We start from the raw sequence: 21,817 nt of genomic DNA, 5'->3' as shown, positions 1-21,817 counted from the left end.
TATCTTAAACTAAGTATATTTACTTTAGAAATTGTGTCATATCATGCTACGATATGTCAACAAGATAAAGCCGTTTATTTGGTAATTACATGTTTTCTTTCTTGCAATATAAAAACTGTTTATGGGTCAGACTAACAGACCGTCTGTACAAGCATCCTGTCTCTGACACTAGACAAAGGCAAAAACATAGTGAAATAATATTGCAACAGGCAAAATGGCACATAAATCCTTTCCCTTCTATGTTCTTCCAGATTTTGGCAATCTGGAACTCAGAGACCTCCCAGCTCAAAGGTGAAGTTTGAACAGTCATGTTTATCACTTCCACTGGAACTGTTTCCCATGAGTTTATCTAATCTAATAGCTTTTATTTTTTAAAACCATTTATCACATTAGCTTCTATGACATATTCTGACCGAGCTGACAACGTTTCTTCTAGGTGTAATACTAAATAAGATACATAGTAAAAAAACATTCAATTATGATTGAATACATTATTACTCAAGTCCTTTCAGTACCCTTACCTTGTGGATTAAAGAATCCAGTCATCCAAAACACATTTGGTCTTCGTTCAAATATCCAAGTAGAGAATTGATTATTTCTTTCCAGAAGTTCAGTAAACCAGAAGCCAAGTGTTGAAGAATCCCAAGATACTCTTTTCCATACTTGAGGAATTCGAGCATCATAGATATTATCAAGCGCGTCTCTCAAATTCTGAAGAAATGAAATTATAATTTCATTTAATGAACTGAAGCAATCAAGGCTAATAATTTAAAACAGAGTATTCCATACATAGTAAATAAGCCTTTACTTGCCTCACTCATAACAATAGCTCCTTCAATGGCTAGTTTAAGATCATGCAGACTGCTGCGGACTACTGTGATCACCTTTTGCATTCGGTCAATTTCTTGCCGAAGAAAAATATTCATAGAGTTAAGTTGTCCCATTTTAACTAAACGAGCTTTTACCTAAAATATAGGAGTGCAAAAGAAGGAATTTAGTTAAATCAGAAATGTTGAAATACTGTTGTCATATATGACATCATAACTTTGCATTCAGACAAGTAGTAGACTTGTATTTCACATTATTCACCAAACATGTATCGCCTTAAAACTGTCACAGTTTTTATTTTTGCTTTTTGTCCACCCAATTATTTATGATTTTTCTAGAACAGGACTTCACCCAGAAGGCCCAAGAGACTGCAGTCACAAAAAAGTGGAGACTGATTTTTTTTTTCTCCATTTTCAATGCAGCTTAATCTTCATGACAAATGGAGGGTCCAAAGCATAATCTTCATGACATATCTCCATGATCAATTGTTAGATGCCTTGATTTGAAAGAAAAAAAGCCTCATATCTCTTTTTGCTGATTGTGACAAAGAGGTGAGTTCCCTGCTTGAATCTGCTACTAGCTATATGCTCTTTCTTTACAGTTCAGCGGTTTTTTTTTTTGAATGTCTTACATGAGAACAGTAAGAAAACAACTAAGACTAGCTTACCTCATGTGGTATGTAATCTGGAGGAAGTTTCTCTAGCATGTCTTCAGCTAAACGATAAACAACTGCTTCACGAGTTTCTCCAGCTCCTGCACTGCTTTCTTTAGGTTGAATGTTGGTAATAGTATCCAGAACATCAGCTACTGCATTACTTTGGTATCTGAGAAGATAAGAAATACGTTCTAAATTACATAGGACTTTTAATAGCTTAAAGGATACTTTGTAGGACTTGAAAGTTGAGAAAAAGTGTACTGTGTCACCAGGTTGAATCAAAACTCCCAAAAGAAATTTGCATCCTGTACCAAGCTGAACACCCTGAGAGTGGACAACGTGTGGGTTTTCCATGGTTGTAAACAACATGAACTTCCTTCTACATGCCTTGTTACACACTTGTTCTTCTAATTCAGAGCTAAGACGAAGAAATAGTTTCATATGCTGCTGGTCAATTTTTGAGAGTGTGGGGTGGCAGAAAAACTTATATGATTTCTAGGAATTCTAAGGAAAGGGAAGACAATGGCATATGCCTGAAATTCTAAACAGCTATTTGCTGGGAAGAAGAAATACAAATTTTTAGCAAGGAAGAATATTTCCCTCATTTAGGTACTTTTCAGGAGTGAATTGCAGAAAAAGGAAAAAGTAGAGGCATAACTCTGCAAGCTACCCCTTTATTAAATAGTAAATTCATTCTGCCTTGAGGTATTTCAGGATTGATGATAAAAGCTGCTGGATTTACAACATTGGAGATTAAAACCTTTTATTCCGTAGTACAGCATGGCCAGTGCTAATGTAAATTTATGTTCTGAGTCAATACAAAAAAGTGAATTAAATTCATGTGGCGTTTGTAGGTAAAAGATAGCAGTCCATGTCAGTCCTGCAACACAAGCAGAATTATAGGAGTACTTTTGTTATAATGCTACCAAGTGGCATGGAGCTACGACAGGTAGTAAGGAAGAATAACAGTGTATCTGTTGGTACTGCAACGCTGACATTGTCTACTTTTACCTTACGGAATCAGGTACGTGGGGAACATACAGACTGAGTCTAACCCAGAGCATAAATTTGTACTGACTCAGAACATAATTTTGGATGTCAGTTTTACTTTTTGACCTTCATGTGACACCCGTCTCCTCCTATTACTTCAACATGCATAATTATCTAAGAAATGAAACTAAGGATTGGGCCACAGGATAGAACATGGGAAATGTTAAAGCATCTGAGCTTTGAAGATAGCATTGTAAGGCTATAGAAGCAAAATGCTGCAGCATGTCAACACAAACTCTTTGTGAATGACTTTATAAAGGCTATAAACCAAGAAAATAGAAGAATTACTAGCAGTTTGCTTCTCAGATTACAGAATTTCTGCTTCTGAGTGAAGGAATTAGTGGGGATTTTGTCTGGCAAAACTCTCAAGCTCTTCTCCACTCATAGCCCCATTTTAAGAATGATAGATTTATTCAAAAACACATATGAACAGAAAAGTTGGACAAAATCAAATTTCTCTTGGACGCATAGCTTCCTAATCTGGATGACATACAGGTGGTTCAGACCCTTACTCTGGGTCTTGTTGACCTAACTAATGATGAGACATGTGAATCTTCCTCTTTACATCGCAACTACTGTTCTTCCAATACTCCTGTCAGACTTTTTATGTGGAAAGTATAGGTGCCATAAATGTTACATCAAATAAATTATGAAATATAACAGAATTATAAAAATGAATGGTCTCTCCTCAAATCTACACAAAGATGGAAACAGTTTAAAAAAGAAGACAATTTGCAAGCTTCAAGGAAAAGCAGAGCACAGTTTTTGAAAAATAAACTGAAAGGAGCAGAATCAAAAAAGTAACATTTTTTTCATCCAAGCTAGGATTTTTCTGGAGAGGAGAAGTGATCATCTGAATCTTGTGTAAAGAAGCAAACATGAATAGCTATAACTGCTTAAACAAGACAAACTTTACTGTAAAGAAAATAGAAAAGACAAAAAGATGCATCTTAATCTGCACATAATTAAAAATAATATTCCAGTGTGGAAGTGAGGAGAAAATAAAACCAAGAAATTTAAGTAATGTAACAGTGGGACACAGGGAATAGAAAAGATACTCTGAAACAAAATTCTTCCAGGCTTTGGAAAACCTTTCATTTACATTGCAAATTAAATGCTGAAGTATAGATGTAAACAATAATGAAAAGAGATTGCACTGGTTTGTGGAAGTGTCGTGTTCCTGGGAAAGAGATCAGATCTACACAATGGGGTGTCCCTGATCGCATTTAGACATCCAAACATAACAACTGTTTGTTTAGGTTGCCCTTATAGGTAATGCAAAGAAGCATAATTCAGCTTATGTATTGTAGATGCCTGATCTGCAATCAGAGCAATTGCACTTTACAGGGAGCTATTTTTCTCTATGAAAGTAAAGGAAGTATCAGATAACTGTAAAGGAAGATGAAACAACATTAAATAAATCTCATTTACAGTGTAAATTTTGACTAAAAGTCAGTATGAAAGACCAAGCACTTTATACCTGTTTATATTGTTTTTCTCTGAAGTATTGCAAAGTAAATTGTGTAATAAGAAACAAAAAAAAAAAAAAAGGAATTTTCTGTGGATTTTTATTTGCTCCAGAGAGTATCATTAAAGATCTTTTCTTATGAAGTTTGGATTCACCAGTCAATCATAGTTTGAGAGCTACCGTGTCTGCCATCAGGAATTTTCTGTACTGGAAGCTAAAACTGAGAACAAATGCATTTTGACAGAAACATGACCTCAGCTTGTAGAAAACAGCAATATCTGCTTCAATGTGGTATCCAAAACTTAACATTCACTAAGGGACAATGGGAGATTCTACTCTGTCTTCAGCTGGTTAGTAACAGTTTGCAGCAACTTCACAAAAATTCAGTTAGATTTAAGGCTTCAGTATTGAACCAATTGCAGGAAGAGTTTTGTCAGGAGATTGTCAAAGTACTTGTCTGCTCATCAGGTACCTGTAATGTTGCCTTTGGAGAGCCTGTGGTTTACACAGCAAGTTAAAATCAGTCACAGTGACTTCAGGTTTTAATTCCAAGTGGATGAAAATATTGATATTCAGTGAAGTTTTACAGCTGGAACCAATGGATTGAGTTTTTGCTGCACTGGAAAAATGTCCCACTTAAACTAGTGGGGGACAAGGTCTTTCTGGTCCTCAGTAAAAGGAACATGGAGAGGTCTTGGCTATCTCAAGCTTCCAGTTCTAGAGATAGCCTTTGGCATACTCTGAGGTGACTTGATAGGATATTTTAAGGGAATTGGAATGCAACTTTGTTTGGGTTTGTATGGTATGCTAATCCATTTGGTCTTGGTGTCAAAGATGAAATTCAGATAGAGAGTAGATGTGCACAATTGCCTATAACAGACTCTGATAAGACATGGAAAAAAACATAAAGCTGTTGAACATTTTCCCCAAACTCTAAAGGAAGATGAAGAAAATCTCCAGAAAAAGGACTAAAGTAGCAGGAATACACTGATGTACTGAGTGGAAGAGCTGTTCCTAGTCACTGAAGCTCATCCCCAAAACTGTTAATCTCAAATTTCCTCCATGAGATTGCACTGCCCACCCCCCACCCGCCCCCCCAGCACCCCCCAGCCTAATTTTGGATAAAACGCATGTCTCTTTGTAGGACTTTGCTTAGTCCTCTTTTAAATCTTGGCTCTTTAATCAGTTCTGTAAGGGAGGTGTTGCAAGTATCAGAGAATGACTTGAATCAGAATCTACTCTTAGATTCTCTTCCTGGGAAGTATATATTTACAATGGTAGCAGCTAGGCAGAGTTGACAATAAAACTGTGGAATATTCTCACAGCATGCTTAGAATACTGGGCTTTTGATATGGCACCAGCCTCTCAAATTTGAAAATGAAAAATTGTGGGAAATTATTTTGTCTAAAGGTGTTGGAAGATACTAGGTTTCCACAGCAGTTGGGCATTTGAATAACATTAGTTTTGTTTTAAAATACAAAAAGTTGCATTAAGAAACAATCAATGTGGACATAATGAAAATGAAATAATTCACAGCAGTGAAAAAAATACACAATGGTGAGTCATATCCTTTCACAGGGCATATAACATTAGAAGGAAATAAAAGCCAAGCTGTTACACAAAATATTTGGAATTAAAAAGTGAAGTCAAAGCTAAAATTTTAAATGGAGTTAGTATTTGGTCAGGTTGAAAAGCCTCTTTTAAGTAATGGGGATGCAGGACTGATAGCAATAAAAGATTGTAGTTACATTGAAAGGCATGCTGTAAACCAAATAATAATCCAGAGAATTATTTAATGACTTCATACCAAAAAATAATATACTTTTGGAGAAGGCAGACATTACAAACTTTTTCTAGTTGAACTGTATAGAACTTTATATCTTGCATTCATATGAAAGCTTTAGAATGCTTTCAAATTTCAAAACCAAATTCTAAAATCATAAAAAGTAATAAGAATTCCAACTGCTTTAAAAGAGCTCATACAATGTAACTGAAAATACTGCATTCATAATCATGTACATACACATCAAGTGTTCCACTTCAATAGTGAAATTCACATGAATCCTAGATTGCCTATGAAATATACTTTACTTAAGCATTCATAGAAATTTGTTTCCAAGTACTAAAAGAAAGGGTCTTTGTTTTCAATATGTTGAGACCTACTTACGTAATATCAGCGTTAGGATGCAGACCAAAGACCTTTGGGCTGTCCACGGCAGGGAGTGACTGGATGTATTCAAAATACTGGTCCAGGGTTTTGCACACTGGAATTTTATACCCAGTGTGAAAACAGAAAGTGCTATCAAATATCTTTTCATTAAACCATACCTGTGAAAAATCCAGAGGAAAAACACCACCACAGTTACTTTGCTTGTCAGAGGGTTTTTTATCTCAGTTTTAGTCTTGGAGAATTAAGGTTCTTGTTTCAGCTACTACATTTAATTTTACTTGAATACACAACTAAATCATTAAAAGTTACATCTTCTGAGCTACGTCTTTCTAGTAGTTTCTGGTCCTCACTACTGAGAAAGCAAGGGGAAGAACACCACTGCTAAAGAACAGTATTTTAAAAATTTCTTTTACTCCACAGAGTCTTACAAACTTGCAAAGAGGTGCATATTCAGCAAAAAGGTCATATGATTTCTGTATTGCAGCTGCCAGTAAAAATGACAAGTAACTATATTTTTAAGGTCTCTCACCCTTGCAAAACAATTAAGAAGACGCTTATCAAAGTCATCTGTGACTCGGCCTCCATATTGTACCTCTCCAATCATGTAGCATACTGTGTTCCACGATATCCCCTGGATGCAAGTAAAGTAAATAAAAGACTGTAGTTATACCATGTAAGAAGGTATCCAGCCTAGATTTTTTTGTAACATCTTAAGCTCACAAGGCTCTGAAACGTAAGCTGAAAAGATCATTTTTGCAAGGAACGCCCCCTCCCCCCCCCCTTTCTAATGGATATTCTGAGCTCAGATCAGTAATTTTATAATATAGTTGGGTTTGATCCTGCTACTAGAAATATATCTCATTACTTCTTGTGTGACCTGAAATTGTTCCCAGCTGCTACTGCCCCTCTTTTTCTTTTTGTCTCCTCCCCCTTCCCCCAGTTTCTCATCTTTCTCCATTGACATAGTGCTGCTTTGCAAGGAATGGTTGTTCTATTATGTTATTTCCAGACAATTAGCAGAAGACCAAATGACAGCCATAGAGAAGTTTGATTGGCTCTCTTGAACTCTGTAAATATTTTATCTCCCTTTCCAAAGCAGATATCATATAGATCTGCTAATATTTTAGATATGGTACTTAATTATTGCATATTTTTACATGGATGACAACATACAAAATATTTCAGTCTGACTGTCTTACAGAGGACCTGAAACTAAATCATTAGAAGAACCACTGAAAGAATAGAAATAAAGAAACTATGAAAATAGTAACATAAAGAAAAAAACCAATTACAGATGCTGTATAAAGCTATCAAATATATTCTATGCAAATTTTAGCATTCACCTTCTTGATGTCACATTCATCAAGATGATTTTGTATAAACTGAACACTGGCTGTAAAGTCTGCTGAGTTAAATTCATAGGGAATATTCCAACCCAAAGGTCCAAACTTGCGTCGTTCCTTAGGAAGACAATTGACACCAAATATATTTATGAAATAACATATAATTTTGGGATTATTTTGTTATTAAAGTTTAATAACAATAATAATGGAGTCAAGAGTTGAACTGAAGAAGAAAGCTAGCCTAGGAATCAACTGTGTGCCTTATACACATCAGTAAACCACAGCTGTATTAGATTACACCATGAGAGAAAAAGCACCACAGTCATTTATTGCTACCTTTAATATGCAACATATCAGTCATAGGTTTGAAATGTCTCATTTCCACATGGATGATCAATTTTTTATATTAAGTAGTTAATTTAAAGAATTACCAAATCTCCACATGTCCAGTTGACTCTGCAATTCCAAATTTTCTTTTTTCTCTTTTTTGCCTACATATATTATCCACTAATGTTAGTTTCCATTTTTTAAGCTCTGTTATTCAAAGGCTTCTAGGTTGCCCCTTTTGTCTTACTCTTTCACTGTATTGCTTCCATACATGTTTCAAAGCTCACAACTTTACTAAAAGGCTACCACAACTACATTATTTAAATGTATTATTGCATACATGTTTGAAAATAAAATTATAATGCTTGCAGGAAGAGGAATATCATCTGCAGCCAAACATCTTGAATATCCAACACTACTATATTTCTCAGAAATTTATTTTAGCTACCTCAGTTACATCACTCAATGATTTTTTTAGGAATGTAGAATAAATTAATCCAAGAAGTTAAGAATCAAATAGCTGAATAGTGCTGACATTTATTAAATGAATAGACAGTGTAACACTGACATTCTAGTATTAATTAAGTGATAGCATATTTATTAGAGTTTAAATTACCAGGTCAACAATGACGGACCATCTTTGACATTTAGTTAAGTAACATTTAGGTACCTCAGCTACAATATTTAAGAAGAACTAGAACTGAAAGAGACTTTTTATTTTTTCAAAATCGGGTATTAGTTATAAGCAGATGAGACAGCATTAACCAATAATACCCTGCAGAAAGGTGTAATGATTTTCTGCCAAACTCTCTGAATTATTTCTTAGGCTATATTTATCATAGCAATCTTGTCACCAAAGGACATTAGGAATTGGTCAGTTTAAAGGCAGGGCACTGTATATACCGCTTGCTGATTGGCAATCCATAAATAAATCTTGTGAACAGATGAATAGCTGTAATATTTTTTAAAAGTACTGATGATTGAATAAGCTTAGGTCTTCTAGTTCCACAATTACAGTGCAATCCTGAGGCAGTACACAGAACTTTCTGACTGCTTACCAAAAAGGTAAAAGAAAGAAAATAATGCAGAATACTGTGATCTTAGTTGGGACCTCAACAAATGGTGTTTCTCTTCCAACATCTTTGCTACACTGAAAATATGAGCAGCTTGATAGAGCCTAAGTCTTAAATAGCATTTCAGAACTATTTTGAGATCCTTGCTGAAAAGAAGGCACATTCAGAGAGCTCAAAATGTTGGTATATATTGTGATCTCAAAATTTGCATATCTTTAAAGTACAAAATAGATATTGTGCTCACACCAGAATTAACATAGAAAATGCATTGACATAGATAAAAATAAGATAAAACAAGGATGCTTAAATGATATAATTTTCTTTAATTTTAGCCACCTAGAAGGTAGACAGCTACTGTAAGCTAGGCATATGGATTGACTTTAAAATCAACAGAAAGAGTACTACATATCCAGAAAATTATAGAGCGCATCTTTTCCCTTATACTGAATAACTAACTTTCAGATGGCCAAAATTAGATGAGAAAAAAAATCCTCATTCTAAATGCTTTTAGTATGAAAATTGTGTGAAATTGATAAAATGATTAAGAGAAGAAAGAACCTGGAAATACAGATTATAGCAATTAAAACTTCACCCCTGAAACAGGATGCTACAATAATTATCAGAATGTGTATTGTCTGGAACATCTGTTACAGGGACTTCATATATTATATCACAGTTTGCAAGCCTTGTAAGAAATACCTGAACAGTGGAGTGCAGGAAAGCTACAGTGTAGAGCAAAGGCTTCCACATGGGCATATTGCTAACATCTAACAGATCCTGATTAATTCCAGAAAATGTTCTTTTCAAACTGGCACGAACACCTTGGGGAGGTTCATTTGTGAACTTTATAGCAATCTGTCACGTGAAAAGATAAATGCATTGGATTTGCTTACTAAACAAAGGCAGCAATATACAAAAATGTAACAACTATTAGTTATAAATAAAATGTAAAAAACCCCTCTGCAATATGCATTAAGATTTTGAATATAGACTTTCAGTTTCTACTGGTCAGAACCATCACTGACACTGATCCACATAATCCATGGATCTATGCCTCAGCATCAACAGCCTGGAAGCAATTGCTATGCTTTTCAGAAGGCATCATACAGCTTTCTATCCCAAATTCAATGACTGAATCACAGAAGAGAACTATCCAGAGTAGATGACAAGAACTTTGTTGTGTATCTGGTCCCAGGACTTCACAGCAAATACAAAGAATCTCACCTCAGATCTTTGTGTTAACAGTGGCTACTTTGTGGCTACTCAGCAGTAAATCAGATTCACCAGAGAATGTTCCTGGGCACTCTGGTCAGCAGCCATGGAATCCACGTTTGTAGTAGGAAACTGCCCCTTAGAATACAGCCCCTTATTTTCATATCAACTGTCTAATGGGAATAGTTTCTACTAAATTTTAATTGTCAACCCATGCATGCAAATGATTTGAAAAAGTGCTAGCAGGTTTTTATGTTGGAGAAAGTTGTAACTACTTACCCCTACAGACTATTGCACTCCAGTACTGGGTAATGTTCATGGGTGCACCTGAATCTCTCCTTCAGACATAGACTGGCCTTACTAGAATCTGTATTCATTGAGACATTTTCAAATGCTGGCCATATTTTTCTGCTCCAGCAGTAAGTACCTGTCTGGCTGGCTTGGATAACATGGCAGCATGCACTAAAGGATAATCAGTGCCAGGCTGTCCACAAGCTGAATATGCAGGCATGGCTCTGAATTGTTTCTGCTTCAGAGAGACACTTAATGAAGTCACTGATGAAAATATACTTCACCTGGCAGTTTTACTATTTCCATATTTGTGGTAAAGAACTTAAATTAGTTTTAAGGAATGACTTTTCAGCTTCAGTCTCACAAACACATTTCTGGGCTGCAAAGCCCAGACAGGCTGTTTCAGAGATGAGCCCCAGACTTCTGCAAGGACCTATCAGTCTTTCCACATTTCAATATCTTGGTCATTTTATGATGAAAGTAAACACACTCAAATTATTCTCTCTTATAAGAAAGAGCTGACTGGTGTTTTTCAGTTATTAATTTTCTAGAATCCCTGAATATGTTAATATTTTAACAGGTAACATGACAATACTGACTGGGAAATCACATGTGAAACATTTGGGATAATTCAGTGAAGATTCATCTAGCAATCATCTCAGTTTTCTATTCTCACTTTTAACAAACTGTATGCTTATATGTCTCACTATTTATGCACCTATTGAAGATGCAGGATGTTTTATTTTTCTGGTAAGAGAATACAGCAGAATGCAAGTCCACACAGCTAGCCTTCTATACGCAGGGTTTTTTGCATGATGACATACATTTCTTACCAAAGGCTCTGTCCTAGTTTCATTTGAGAAAGCAACCCTTCCCCTACTTAACATCCTAGATATCAGGCACGTTATCTGTTTTTCTTTAGAGAGAATGAAACCCCCTAGGGAGACTCCCACTGCTTTTAAGCGGAAAGGGTTCTGTGACCACAGAAGTGTCAACACACAGCGGGTACATGAGGTATTAACTAGCATTATGACCTGCTGTGAGAGTACTAGAAACCATCATAAGTGACTTAAATGCACTTTGTAAGAGTTTAGTCAATTTTCCTGGTACTGATGAAAAACATCTTGAGAGATCTACAGAACAACCATTCATAGTTTGCCTGAAGAAAAATAGGTTACTTCTTGGTAGATGATGTTTTTTTGACATCTGCTGTCCATGTGTTCTGTCCCTTTTATCCTTTATTTCAGGTAGGGAAATCTGGAAGGGTCTCAGATCAGTTGTGGGCATTAACCTGTCCACAAAGGGATCTGCTTGGGAAAAAAGTTTCTGTGTACAGAATGAGTGTGCTTTCACACATACATAATAGACCTTTGAGGCCTTCTGGTTACTGATATGTAACATTCCTGTTTAAAGTAATGTTTGTTATAAGGTAAATTCATTTTTCTTGGGTTTTGTGCATCCCCTCCCCCAATTTATTAGATTTCCATTTACACACTTAACCTGAATAATTTTAATCACATGAGGTACCTGAATTAAATACTTGAACAAACCTGTAGCAATGTAATTGGGAATTTAGGATGTGGTTCAGTAGTTATCCAAACTCGAAAGGTATTATCCTGTATCTCAGCAGTAAGAAGTGTCTCCAATAGTTCATCCATAAAATCCAGTCCAAGATGACAATTCTGAAGTAACACCCAGCCTCCCTAAATAAAAATATCACCTATTACCATCTAAAACTTAGAACAAGTTATCCATAGTACTGAATCTGTCTATATCAGAATTACATTTGGTCATGCATGTTTGGTTTTTTTGTTTGGGGTTTTTCATTGGGTTTGCTTTTTGGTTTCGGGTGGGGTTTTTTTAGTTTTGGTTTAGTGTTTTTACTTCTGATCTGTTTCTAAATGTGTGTTATTGTTTGATTTTTCTTAAGTTAAAATAGGAAAAGTTAGTTCAAAATTTATTTCTACACATCTTATGGTTCACAAGGACAATAACATAACCGCAGCCAACATTCTAAGTAAAGTATCAGTGCTACCTAGTGGCAGAAAGAAGTAATTTCTGTCCTCTCAGCAGAACATTCTGCCATCAGTTCCAAAAAAATATGAGTGGAAAAATAACAGCTGACATCTAAGGAATACATCTTTTTAAAAACTTATTTGTTAATAATATAATGTGAAGAAAGTGTAAAGAGGTAGAAACAAGATTCAAACTTTTCAACTGCAACTGGTTTAGCTGCAATAAATGCATATGTATGAAATTCAACCTCTGCATACTAATTTTTATTTTATTCAGCTCTCAAATTGCATGAAAGCTCTACTTTGATTATTATCTCTCTGCACTTCTGCTTATGAATTTAAATTCAATCATCTTTGGTATCATCACTTTAGAAGCCTGATGAATCAGAAGCCTGATATTAAAATGGGGCATTATTTAATCTAAACAGTGATGTGTGGATTTCATTACAGCTTGTAATTTCATTTTGGAAATTTTGGTTTAGTTCTTTTCAAAAGAAATAAATAACATTTGGTGACAAAATATAATTGAAATATTTATAGTGAACTGCTGGACATTAAAAATGAAAGATTAGATGAAGGGTTGGGTTTTTTTCCTTCTTTTATGGGGAACCACTTTTTTCAGAAAGATCTTTAATCAGTCACATTTCAAAATAAATCAGGCTCAGTTGTTTAAAATTATCAACCTATAAACAGCACAGAAGTTTTAATCATATTATACTCTTGGTCAGAGGTAGGGAAAAAATCCAAACAGGTATTTGTCTTCATAGTGTTGTGGTTAAGCCACTAATTCTATTGTGTTCTTACAAACTTGATGTTCACATATCCCTCTCTCTGGTGTGCACACCACCAAGGCATTTAGTTCAGAAATTGTTACTTGTGGTTTTAATGGAGGGCAAAGAAAGGCAGGGATGCCCCAGTTTTCACCATTCCAATGAACTGTGCGTTCATGATGACCATTCTAGACACACGAACACAAAGAAGTAAGAGAGATGCACGTGTGCATTTTCACATCATAAAAACACCATCTGCAATAAAGAGATTTCTTTTTTCCTTTTCTTCCAGAGTGGTGTACACTTATATTCCAGTACCAGTGTTGTGGCATCTGGTAGGACTTGAGATGGTACTGGGACACAATACAGAGAACTTCCATACCCAAGTGCCATTAGCTACTTACCTTGGATCATACAGTAATGTCTACCCAGTGTACAGTAAAGGCCAAAGACAAATACATTTGTCCATAAGAGCGACACACAAATGAAGCAGACTGTACTACGGTCAAATGAACAAATAGCATCTGGCAAGAATTATTCTTCCTCCAACAAAGATATCTCACAGATAGCAGTCCATACAACTGGAATCCCCTGAACTGATGCTGCCTGACATTTTCTTTTTTCTGCATGAAAGACAGGAAGTCCTGGAAAGGCTCTGAAGCACTTCAGTCTGTCAGATTAATGGCTTAACGTCCAGATGGAGATCTGTGACAATTGGTGTCCCTCAAGGGCCTGTACTGGGACCAGTACTATTTAATAGTTTCGTCAATGACATTGACAATGAGGTTGAGTACACCCTCAGCAAGTTTGCAGGTGATACCAAGCTGAGTGGTGCAGCTGACACTCCAGAAGGATGCGATGTCATTGAGAAGGACCTGGACAAGCTCGACAAGTGGGCCCATGTGAACCTCATGAGGTTCAACAAGGCCAAGTGCAGGGTCCTGTCAGGGTAATCCTTGTCATCAATACAGACTGGGAGATGATGTGTAGAGAGCAGCCCTGCACAGAAGGACTTGGGGTGCTGATGGACAAGAAGCTCAACATGAGCATCAGGTATCCGTAGGTGAATGCTACAAGCAGTGTTATAAGTCCTGGTTAGCAGGGACTCTCAGTTATGGTCAGATGAGAATTATGGTTCATTTATCAATGTAGTTCTTGCACACTGCTACTCTCTATTAGTAGAGATATTATAGACTTTCACAATACCTGAAGAAGAGTAGTTCACAACATTTGGAGTTTACAGGCAACTCCTGATGATCAGACTGTGCTACCTTTACACTATCACTTTTGTATTCTATTTGAGGTGTCAACTACCATCTTTCTGGAGCTGCTGCTTAGACTTCCATTTTTACTGTTTATTATCTGCCATAACAAAATACACTACAATAAGAGAAAAATTCCTAAATGTTGTTTTGAAATTCTTAGATATCCTGGGACTCAAAGCCCAAAGGGTGTCGATTAAAAGAAACAAAGAACCAAAAGCAATTGTTGGTGAGCAAGAGGTCCTCTCATTAGCACAGATGTGAAGAAAACGTAAGGCAGTATTAAGGGCCAGAATATCCTCCTGTATCTACAGCTTTATGCCATGTGTGCACTTGCCATTTTATGTAGTAGGGGCTATGCAACATCCAAGCGGTCCTCACAGAGGAGGGGAAAAATAAAATGAAAGCATAATTCTAGGACAGAGGTGGAATCCACAAGTCCTGCAGAACAGAAGTAGGACACAATGTCATTTCACCATTGGATCACAGCAATGTGATAAGAAGGTGAAGTGCTACCTCTCTAAAGCTGCACAATATTCCTGCTGGCAGAAGTATTGATTTATACTCCATTGGTACATGCATATTCTACAATGTTTTTAGGCTCAGACATTGAGAGACCTTTTTTACCCTGAGGTATGCATCACAGTAAGGTGAAAAAGCAAAATATTAAAGATTGCATGCAAAAGAGGTGTAAAATAATGCTAAATCAGACAGTGAAGTTAAATTGCAGGATTTTTTCCCCACCTGTTCCATTGACATCTGTACGAATTTGCGTGCATGAACTTCTTGTCCTTGACCCATAGAGATGGTCCTACATTCTACAAGATATTTGATAATATGTGATTAGCTTGCATTCTTCAGAAAAAGAATTCCAATTCAGTCAAAAAAGATTATATAAATACAGCACAATTAAGTAAATTTTAATACAAAAAATATATACTTATGAAAGTAGCATCTTTTCTCCATGTTATGCCACTATGTATAAATTGTCTAAACACTTAAAATTTGTAAAATGAAATGCAAATATACACCCATAATATTTACAGTATTTGTAGAAGTGAAAGACTGTGACTATTCATATAATTGTCAGTGAGAATTTATGCTGAATTTTCCTGAAATAAACCACAGTATTTGAAACATGAACCCAGATTGTTTTTCAAAGTTAGGTAATAGCGGCATGTAAATGAGCACAATGTGTAATTGTAAAACTGCATTTGTGAACATATTATTGTGATTAATATAATGAATATATGTATCTATGTCCAACTCTGCACATTTTTTCAAAAATTCCATATATTGGAAAATAAGATTCAGGATATAAAAAAATGGACATTTTATGAGTATTTTTTGTTACAAAGTAATTTTGTAAGTAGATCACTGATTTTTATGTTACCTGCGGTTAAGATTTAAAAAAGAAAACAGAATTGTCACCATATCAGAATAAAAAAACTAATATTGCCTTATAGTTAGCAATTAAAAAACCCATCATCACTGGAAAGGATGATAATTTATTTTAAAAAACCCTGAAAACATTACTGTCCAACTACATACAGAATGTTCCTCATCATGACAGCTTTTATTTAAAGTATTACTTTAGTCCTTCATGCAGGAATAATTAATAGTGCAATAGAAATTAAGAAGTACTTAAAAAAAATCTCTGAAATTACTTACATTACCCTTTTGTATCTTAACACATGACAATAGTTACTTCATACCTAATTTAAGCTTCCTAGACAAGGAGTCAATCTGAATAGTTGGGTCAGATCCCATAGACAAGAAACAGATGAGAGGTGTTCGTGTGTCACTTTCCTCCCAAGTTTTTTCTAAATTCAGAACGACTGGTTCTGTATATTTTTCATCCAAGGAATTTGCAATATATTTCCTGGCTTGGGAAAGTGTTCGATCTGGACACCAAGACCTAGCAATAAAAATATATACTAAGATACAAATTTAATGCCTCTTCCTGTTGCAAAGACAGTACTTAAATTAGAAATTCTATTTTTGCTTCATAATATGCAACATACATACACACACATATATATACACACACACATATAGATGTTTGTAGGTTTGTTTTTACAGGTGTAATAATAGACAGTGCTTTTCAGCTGCTTATAATTACACCTCAAGTAAATTTTTCGCACTGAAATTTGTGTTCTGGGTACTGTTATCAGGTTGGGACATTGTTCATTGTAAACAGACCTTCTGTATCTGAGGAGTTGAGGACATAAACAGAAGATTCTTTTCGCCCTTTAGGAAAATTCAGCTCATGTTTCATTGGGTCTGTTAGTACAGACACAGGTCTTTTCCACTGTATTGCATTTGTGTTGGGGATGAGTCTATTTTTCCCATGGGGGAAAAAAACCTGAACAACTACTTTTGGATAAAATATACGACATTGTAAAACTTCAATTATTCTTATTATTTAAAGGCTTAAGACTTAGATACTCCCCTCACCCCCTTCAGCGTGTATGGTATAAAAAAATATGGTACAAAACAATATGGTACTTTTTACGTTTGATTCTGGCATATTTTTACTGCACAGGTTGAATCTGCTCCAAATACAAATCATAGTCTAATGATTAATGTTGTTGTCTCTCGTTTATTTGTTGCAGCACTTGGAAAGTATACAATGAACCTAAGAAGATATGATCTCATGCATAAGGCAGCTGAAAACCCAAGTCCTGCCGCAGAGACCTTAGCTGATGCAATAAAATAATTTATAACACACTTTTTACAAGTGGATTTTGTACCTGTTTTGCACTTTCACAAATACATTTTTTTTAATTTGAAGTTATTTAAAATAGTTCATTTTGAAAGGAATGAAAAAAAGACCTGAAAACTAGCTGTAATAGTCTATATGTTCAGTGGCTTTTTGGACAAAGCTGCAATGTGGTTCCATTTCCATATGACATAAAAGCAAATCTATAACAATGTATTTTCTAGAAATAACTTTTTTAGACTATTCAGTGGGTAGCTCCAAAGTCAATGAATTAATAATATTTAAAGTCATTCAGAAATTAATAAAATGCCACTGTTATGATAATAGCATACTGATAGACAGACACACATGATGCAATCATTTCCCAGTTTTCTGAAGACGCTCACCTGATGAGTAAAAGCTTGCGGAAGATATCAAGTGAATCATTATATCCATCAGGTATAACTTCTTCCTCCGGAGCATTTGTATCAAACCAACTTTTCCACCCCTTTTCATTATGAGCTATCTAAATGTATTACATTAATGCACATAAAAACATATTTCAGCTATAGCAAAATCCCTTTGTAAATATATATTTTAATGAAAGTCTGCTAATATATGAGAAGTAACATTAAGAGTTTCTAGCATTTAAGACATACACTAATAATAATAATTAGTAATAAATAATAATAATAATTAGTAATAAATAATAATAATAATTAGTAGATATCACCTGATTCAAAATCTCTGCAAACTGTGGAATTTTGCTCAGTTCCACTAGGTTTAGCCACATCATGTCAAGAATCCAGCGGAAAGGTTTAGGTGGGCAAGCCTGTAGATCCAATGCAGCACCTCCTGTAGATAAAACATTCTAATGAAACATACATGACACCCCCAGGGTAAAGATATATTTGACTGTATGTTTTCTGGCCCATAGTTGTTCACGAGGGTACTAGTTGCACTCTTATGTAATTAGCATCTATTTTATATGATCATAGGATAATTTAGCCTGGAACCAACCTCAGGAACCTCAGGAGGTCTCTAGTCCAGCCTATTCAAAGCAGAGATAAAAACAGGTCTTTATTCAATTTGGTCTTGAAAATCCAGAAGGACAGAGACTGTCCAAGCTTTCTAGACAATGTGTTGTAGTGTTTGTCCGTCCTCATAACGAAAGAAAATATCCTTATATCCACTCTGAACCTTTCTTCCCACCCTTCCCACAATTTATTTCTGTTGCCTCTCATCTTCCTACTGTGTACCACTGAAGAGCTAGGTTCATCTTGGTGGCCTTCTCATATGTGTTGGAAAGCTACTATTGGGTCTTCCCTAATCTGTTCACAAAGCTGGACACGTCCAGTTCTCTCAGCCCCTCATCTTAGATCATGTGCTCCTTATAGTTTGTTGTTTTAAGTTTATACAATGATACTGATTATATCGGAAGTATGGGAAATTCTTTAATAATCTAATTTCCTTTTCATCTGTACTGATAATACAGTAATTTTGTATTTATCTGAAAGATAAAAATATTCCTCTGAAGACCTTCCATTAGCTAGTCTATATTTTATCCCACTATTTCTAAAAAGAAAATAAATTGAAAAGGAAGTCTTATTTTTCTCAACTGCAAACTTCTACCTCTTCTCTGATGAAATGTACAGTTGTAATACCTAAAGAATGTTACATGTTAGCAAAGTAATCTGGGATCACTTGAAAAAAACCCCAAACACAGCAAGAAAGGAACTCTGGACTGATAGAATCAATCAATCCTAGCCTAACAACCAATCAAGCCTAGCCTCATCAAACCAGCTTAACAAGCACAAATAATTTTAAATAGCATGTATAAGCCCAAATAGCCAGTAGATTATACATGTGTTTCACATCCTCTGATATGCAATTGAAGAAGAAATACAAAGGAACATCTCTGGGATAAGACTGCAATCCAATTTTAAACAGATTAACTTTTTGAAGTTCTTACATGCAAATCTGAATTATTTCTGTCATGCAAATATGTGAAGCTACTTCATGTACTTTTGTTACGAAGTTTTCCTACTGTTGCACTTTTTTTTGTTCTCCTTCCCTTTGCCTCAGGGATGACAAGCTTCAGTAACCTCCAGTAACCAGAAAGGGCTACTTCATGAAATCTGAAGTGCAAATACTGATTTTCCCACATTTCCTGTTGAAGTTTCCTTCAACCATTCTCTTATATCTTTGGTATTAGCACACCTAGTTTGAAATAACTATCTGGGACAGTTAACTAACTATGTATGAGCCCCAGATCTTCCTCTTAATCTCTGCAAAGTGAAATAATGGAAATCAAAGAGAGGATAACAGAAAGTGTTTATACAAATCTGTAGTATGTCATTATTATTATTGTGATGATATGGTACCCTACTCCAGAATCACATCATTTGCAAATTTAATACAATAGGATCATGGGAATATTTTTTGCAAGTTACTGAATTGTATGAGAGAATGACAACCACTTTAGCCAAAAAGACTTTTCTTAATTTTAAGATGTAATCATTTATTGTCCACAAAATAGCATACTTTGCAATATTTCTGGCTTTTAAGTCAACAAATCCAAAGATGTTTTGAAACGCCTCTGTAATATACTCTCTGATATTTATGGAGCCTCTTAGTAAAATGCATTTTCTAGTAGACAAGTTCACATTCTTGTGCCAGTCCTCCACTTCCTTTCTCCTTCCTTCCTACTTCCAACAGCCTACCTAAGCACCAAGACACCTATAAAACTGACAATGAACGCCTTAGATTTTCTCATTTCTTTTGTACTTTTTTGTTTCTACAGTTTTAATAAAAATTCTATATCATCATGGGAGGCTATTTTCTTATAATCAGGGGGCCTGCTTTCTCTGTTTTGCTGACTTATGGTTACCTCCAAGCTATAAAATTACAATATTCAAGAAGGACCTAGTATGTGGCTTTAATGGAATACAGTAAATAGAGCTTAATTCAATTTATGTACTTAAGCAGAAGGAGAGATTTAGAGATTATCAGCTCTTGAGACTAGCTGAATAATGACTTCTGGAGACTTTTTCATTTCAAACAGCAATCCTTATTTTACTGAGACATCTCCTGATAATATAGCTGATGATAAGCCATGAAAGATCACTTGGAAAAGTAATGGAAAGAATAGGAAGAGAGATTTATTTTTTAAATAAATCCTTGATGAGGTTTGGTAACATGGCATTTACACCAAGAACTGTTCATCCAAGGAAAAAAAAAATGAGCAATTCATTCATTGCAGAAGATACTTCGGAGTCCAAGACAATTTGGCCAGGCATCTGTCCCCTTCCAAATCTGATTTACTATCATGTGAACAACTATCGAAAATCTATTGCTACTTTGGATTCATCTTATACACCAGCAGAATTTCTTACTATTTAATCAACTAGGGTAAAGCTAGGCAGGGAACTACAACATGTTCTAGTCAAAAATTGCTAAAAGTACTCCTGTATTTTATTAGATTTTCATCTGTTAAGAAGGGGTAAGCAACCACATTCTGATTCAGATGCCCAAGGTGTATTTTCCTCTGGCAAAATAAGAATTCATGAGCTGATAAAGCCAGAAATATGATTCCTTGTCTAACACTTCAGTAAAGCAGACAGCTCATTTTGAAAGCATTTCCAAACATGCCCTTCCTGACATCAGTGGTAAATTGGTAGCTGGATATAACTTTCAAAGGATAAAACCATTACAGCAATTTGGAAAGCAAAACAGAGAGTGAATTTAATCTTGTTTCCTATCCATTTTATTCATTAAGGGCAGATAATGATCTTTAAATCTAGCTTCACTACTTTGACATAGACCTTTGCAAAGTTAATTTGTAAAATTCACACAGGGTTAATATGGGCTTTCTCATAAGCAATCCTGACCACGCTTTTCATCAGAGTACAGAGGTGTCAGACCTGGCCACAGAAATACATTATGTTCTTAAGTCAGTCTTGGCTGATGGGCAAAAGTCAGCGAAAGCTCACGCTGAAGTTGATAAAAACCTGTTTGTAGAACTTTCTGGACTTTATGCCAAGTTGTTCTGGCAACTTAGATTTATTCAGCTCCATCAAAGCAAAGGAGCAAAAGGGACCAAATTTACAAAAATAAACATACAAATATAATATAAAAATATAAAATTATTAAACCAATTGATGGAGAGAAGTAGAACTATCATCTTCATCTCAGGATAGAACACAGCCCAGCTAAATTGTGGAGGTAGAACTGTGACAGATCTAACTTCACTGGGACACAGCAGGGAACAAAGACAGCTCCAGAGAACTACATGGTATAAACCATGCAGACAAAACCCATGCTTTGAAATGGTATAAAAGTTTAGGAAGTTTAAATTAACTCTACATATAGCAGAATTTTAAAAACTTACCTCTAAGGAGAGCATGAAACTCATTGGTTTTCACATGTCCTCTCTCAAGATCAATTTTTAATGTCAGGAGAAGGGTAAAGAGGAATTTGTGGTTTTCATAGAAGCCTCTAACAGAATATGAATAAACTTCAAAGGTAAGATATTTGATAATATTTGAAATTCTTTTCTGAGGTACAGGAGACTTCTTTGATCTGAATCATGAAGACAAAGCACAAAGAAAGCATATTAATAACAGCAAATGCATTGGAAAGACAAACATATG

The 21,817-nt window shown here is 35.3% G+C and overlaps 1 protein-coding gene across 1 annotated transcript in view; it reads right to left on the bottom strand.

The window, feature by feature from the left end:
- The window catches only part of DNAH8 (dynein axonemal heavy chain 8), a gene marked incomplete at its 3' end in the record, with an annotated part of 121,592 nt that overhangs the window by 3,874 nt on the left and 95,901 nt on the right, over positions 1-21,817 (bottom strand). Inside the window, exons 73-85 of the mRNA XM_084261088.1 lie at positions 21,556-21,746; positions 17,899-18,020; positions 17,573-17,691; positions 16,180-16,382; positions 15,209-15,282; positions 11,968-12,120; positions 9,614-9,769; positions 7,515-7,631; positions 6,701-6,802; positions 6,169-6,329; positions 1,496-1,652; positions 813-965; positions 522-711 (exon numbers count right to left, since the gene is read on the bottom strand). Coding sequence (XP_084117214.1) covers positions 522-711; positions 813-965; positions 1,496-1,652; positions 6,169-6,329; positions 6,701-6,802; positions 7,515-7,631; positions 9,614-9,769; positions 11,968-12,120; positions 15,209-15,282; positions 16,180-16,382; positions 17,573-17,691; positions 17,899-18,020; positions 21,556-21,746 — 1,898 coding nt within the window. The remainder of the gene's footprint in view (positions 1-521; positions 712-812; positions 966-1,495; positions 1,653-6,168; positions 6,330-6,700; positions 6,803-7,514; positions 7,632-9,613; positions 9,770-11,967; positions 12,121-15,208; positions 15,283-16,179; positions 16,383-17,572; positions 17,692-17,898; positions 18,021-21,555; positions 21,747-21,817) is intronic.

Source organism: Gallinula chloropus (assembly GCF_964237585.1).
Source record: "Gallinula chloropus genome assembly, chromosome: 3".
In the NCBI taxonomy this organism is placed as follows: domain Eukaryota; kingdom Metazoa; phylum Chordata; class Aves; order Gruiformes; family Rallidae; genus Gallinula; species Gallinula chloropus.
This window is presented reverse-complemented; position numbering and strand designations above follow the sequence as displayed.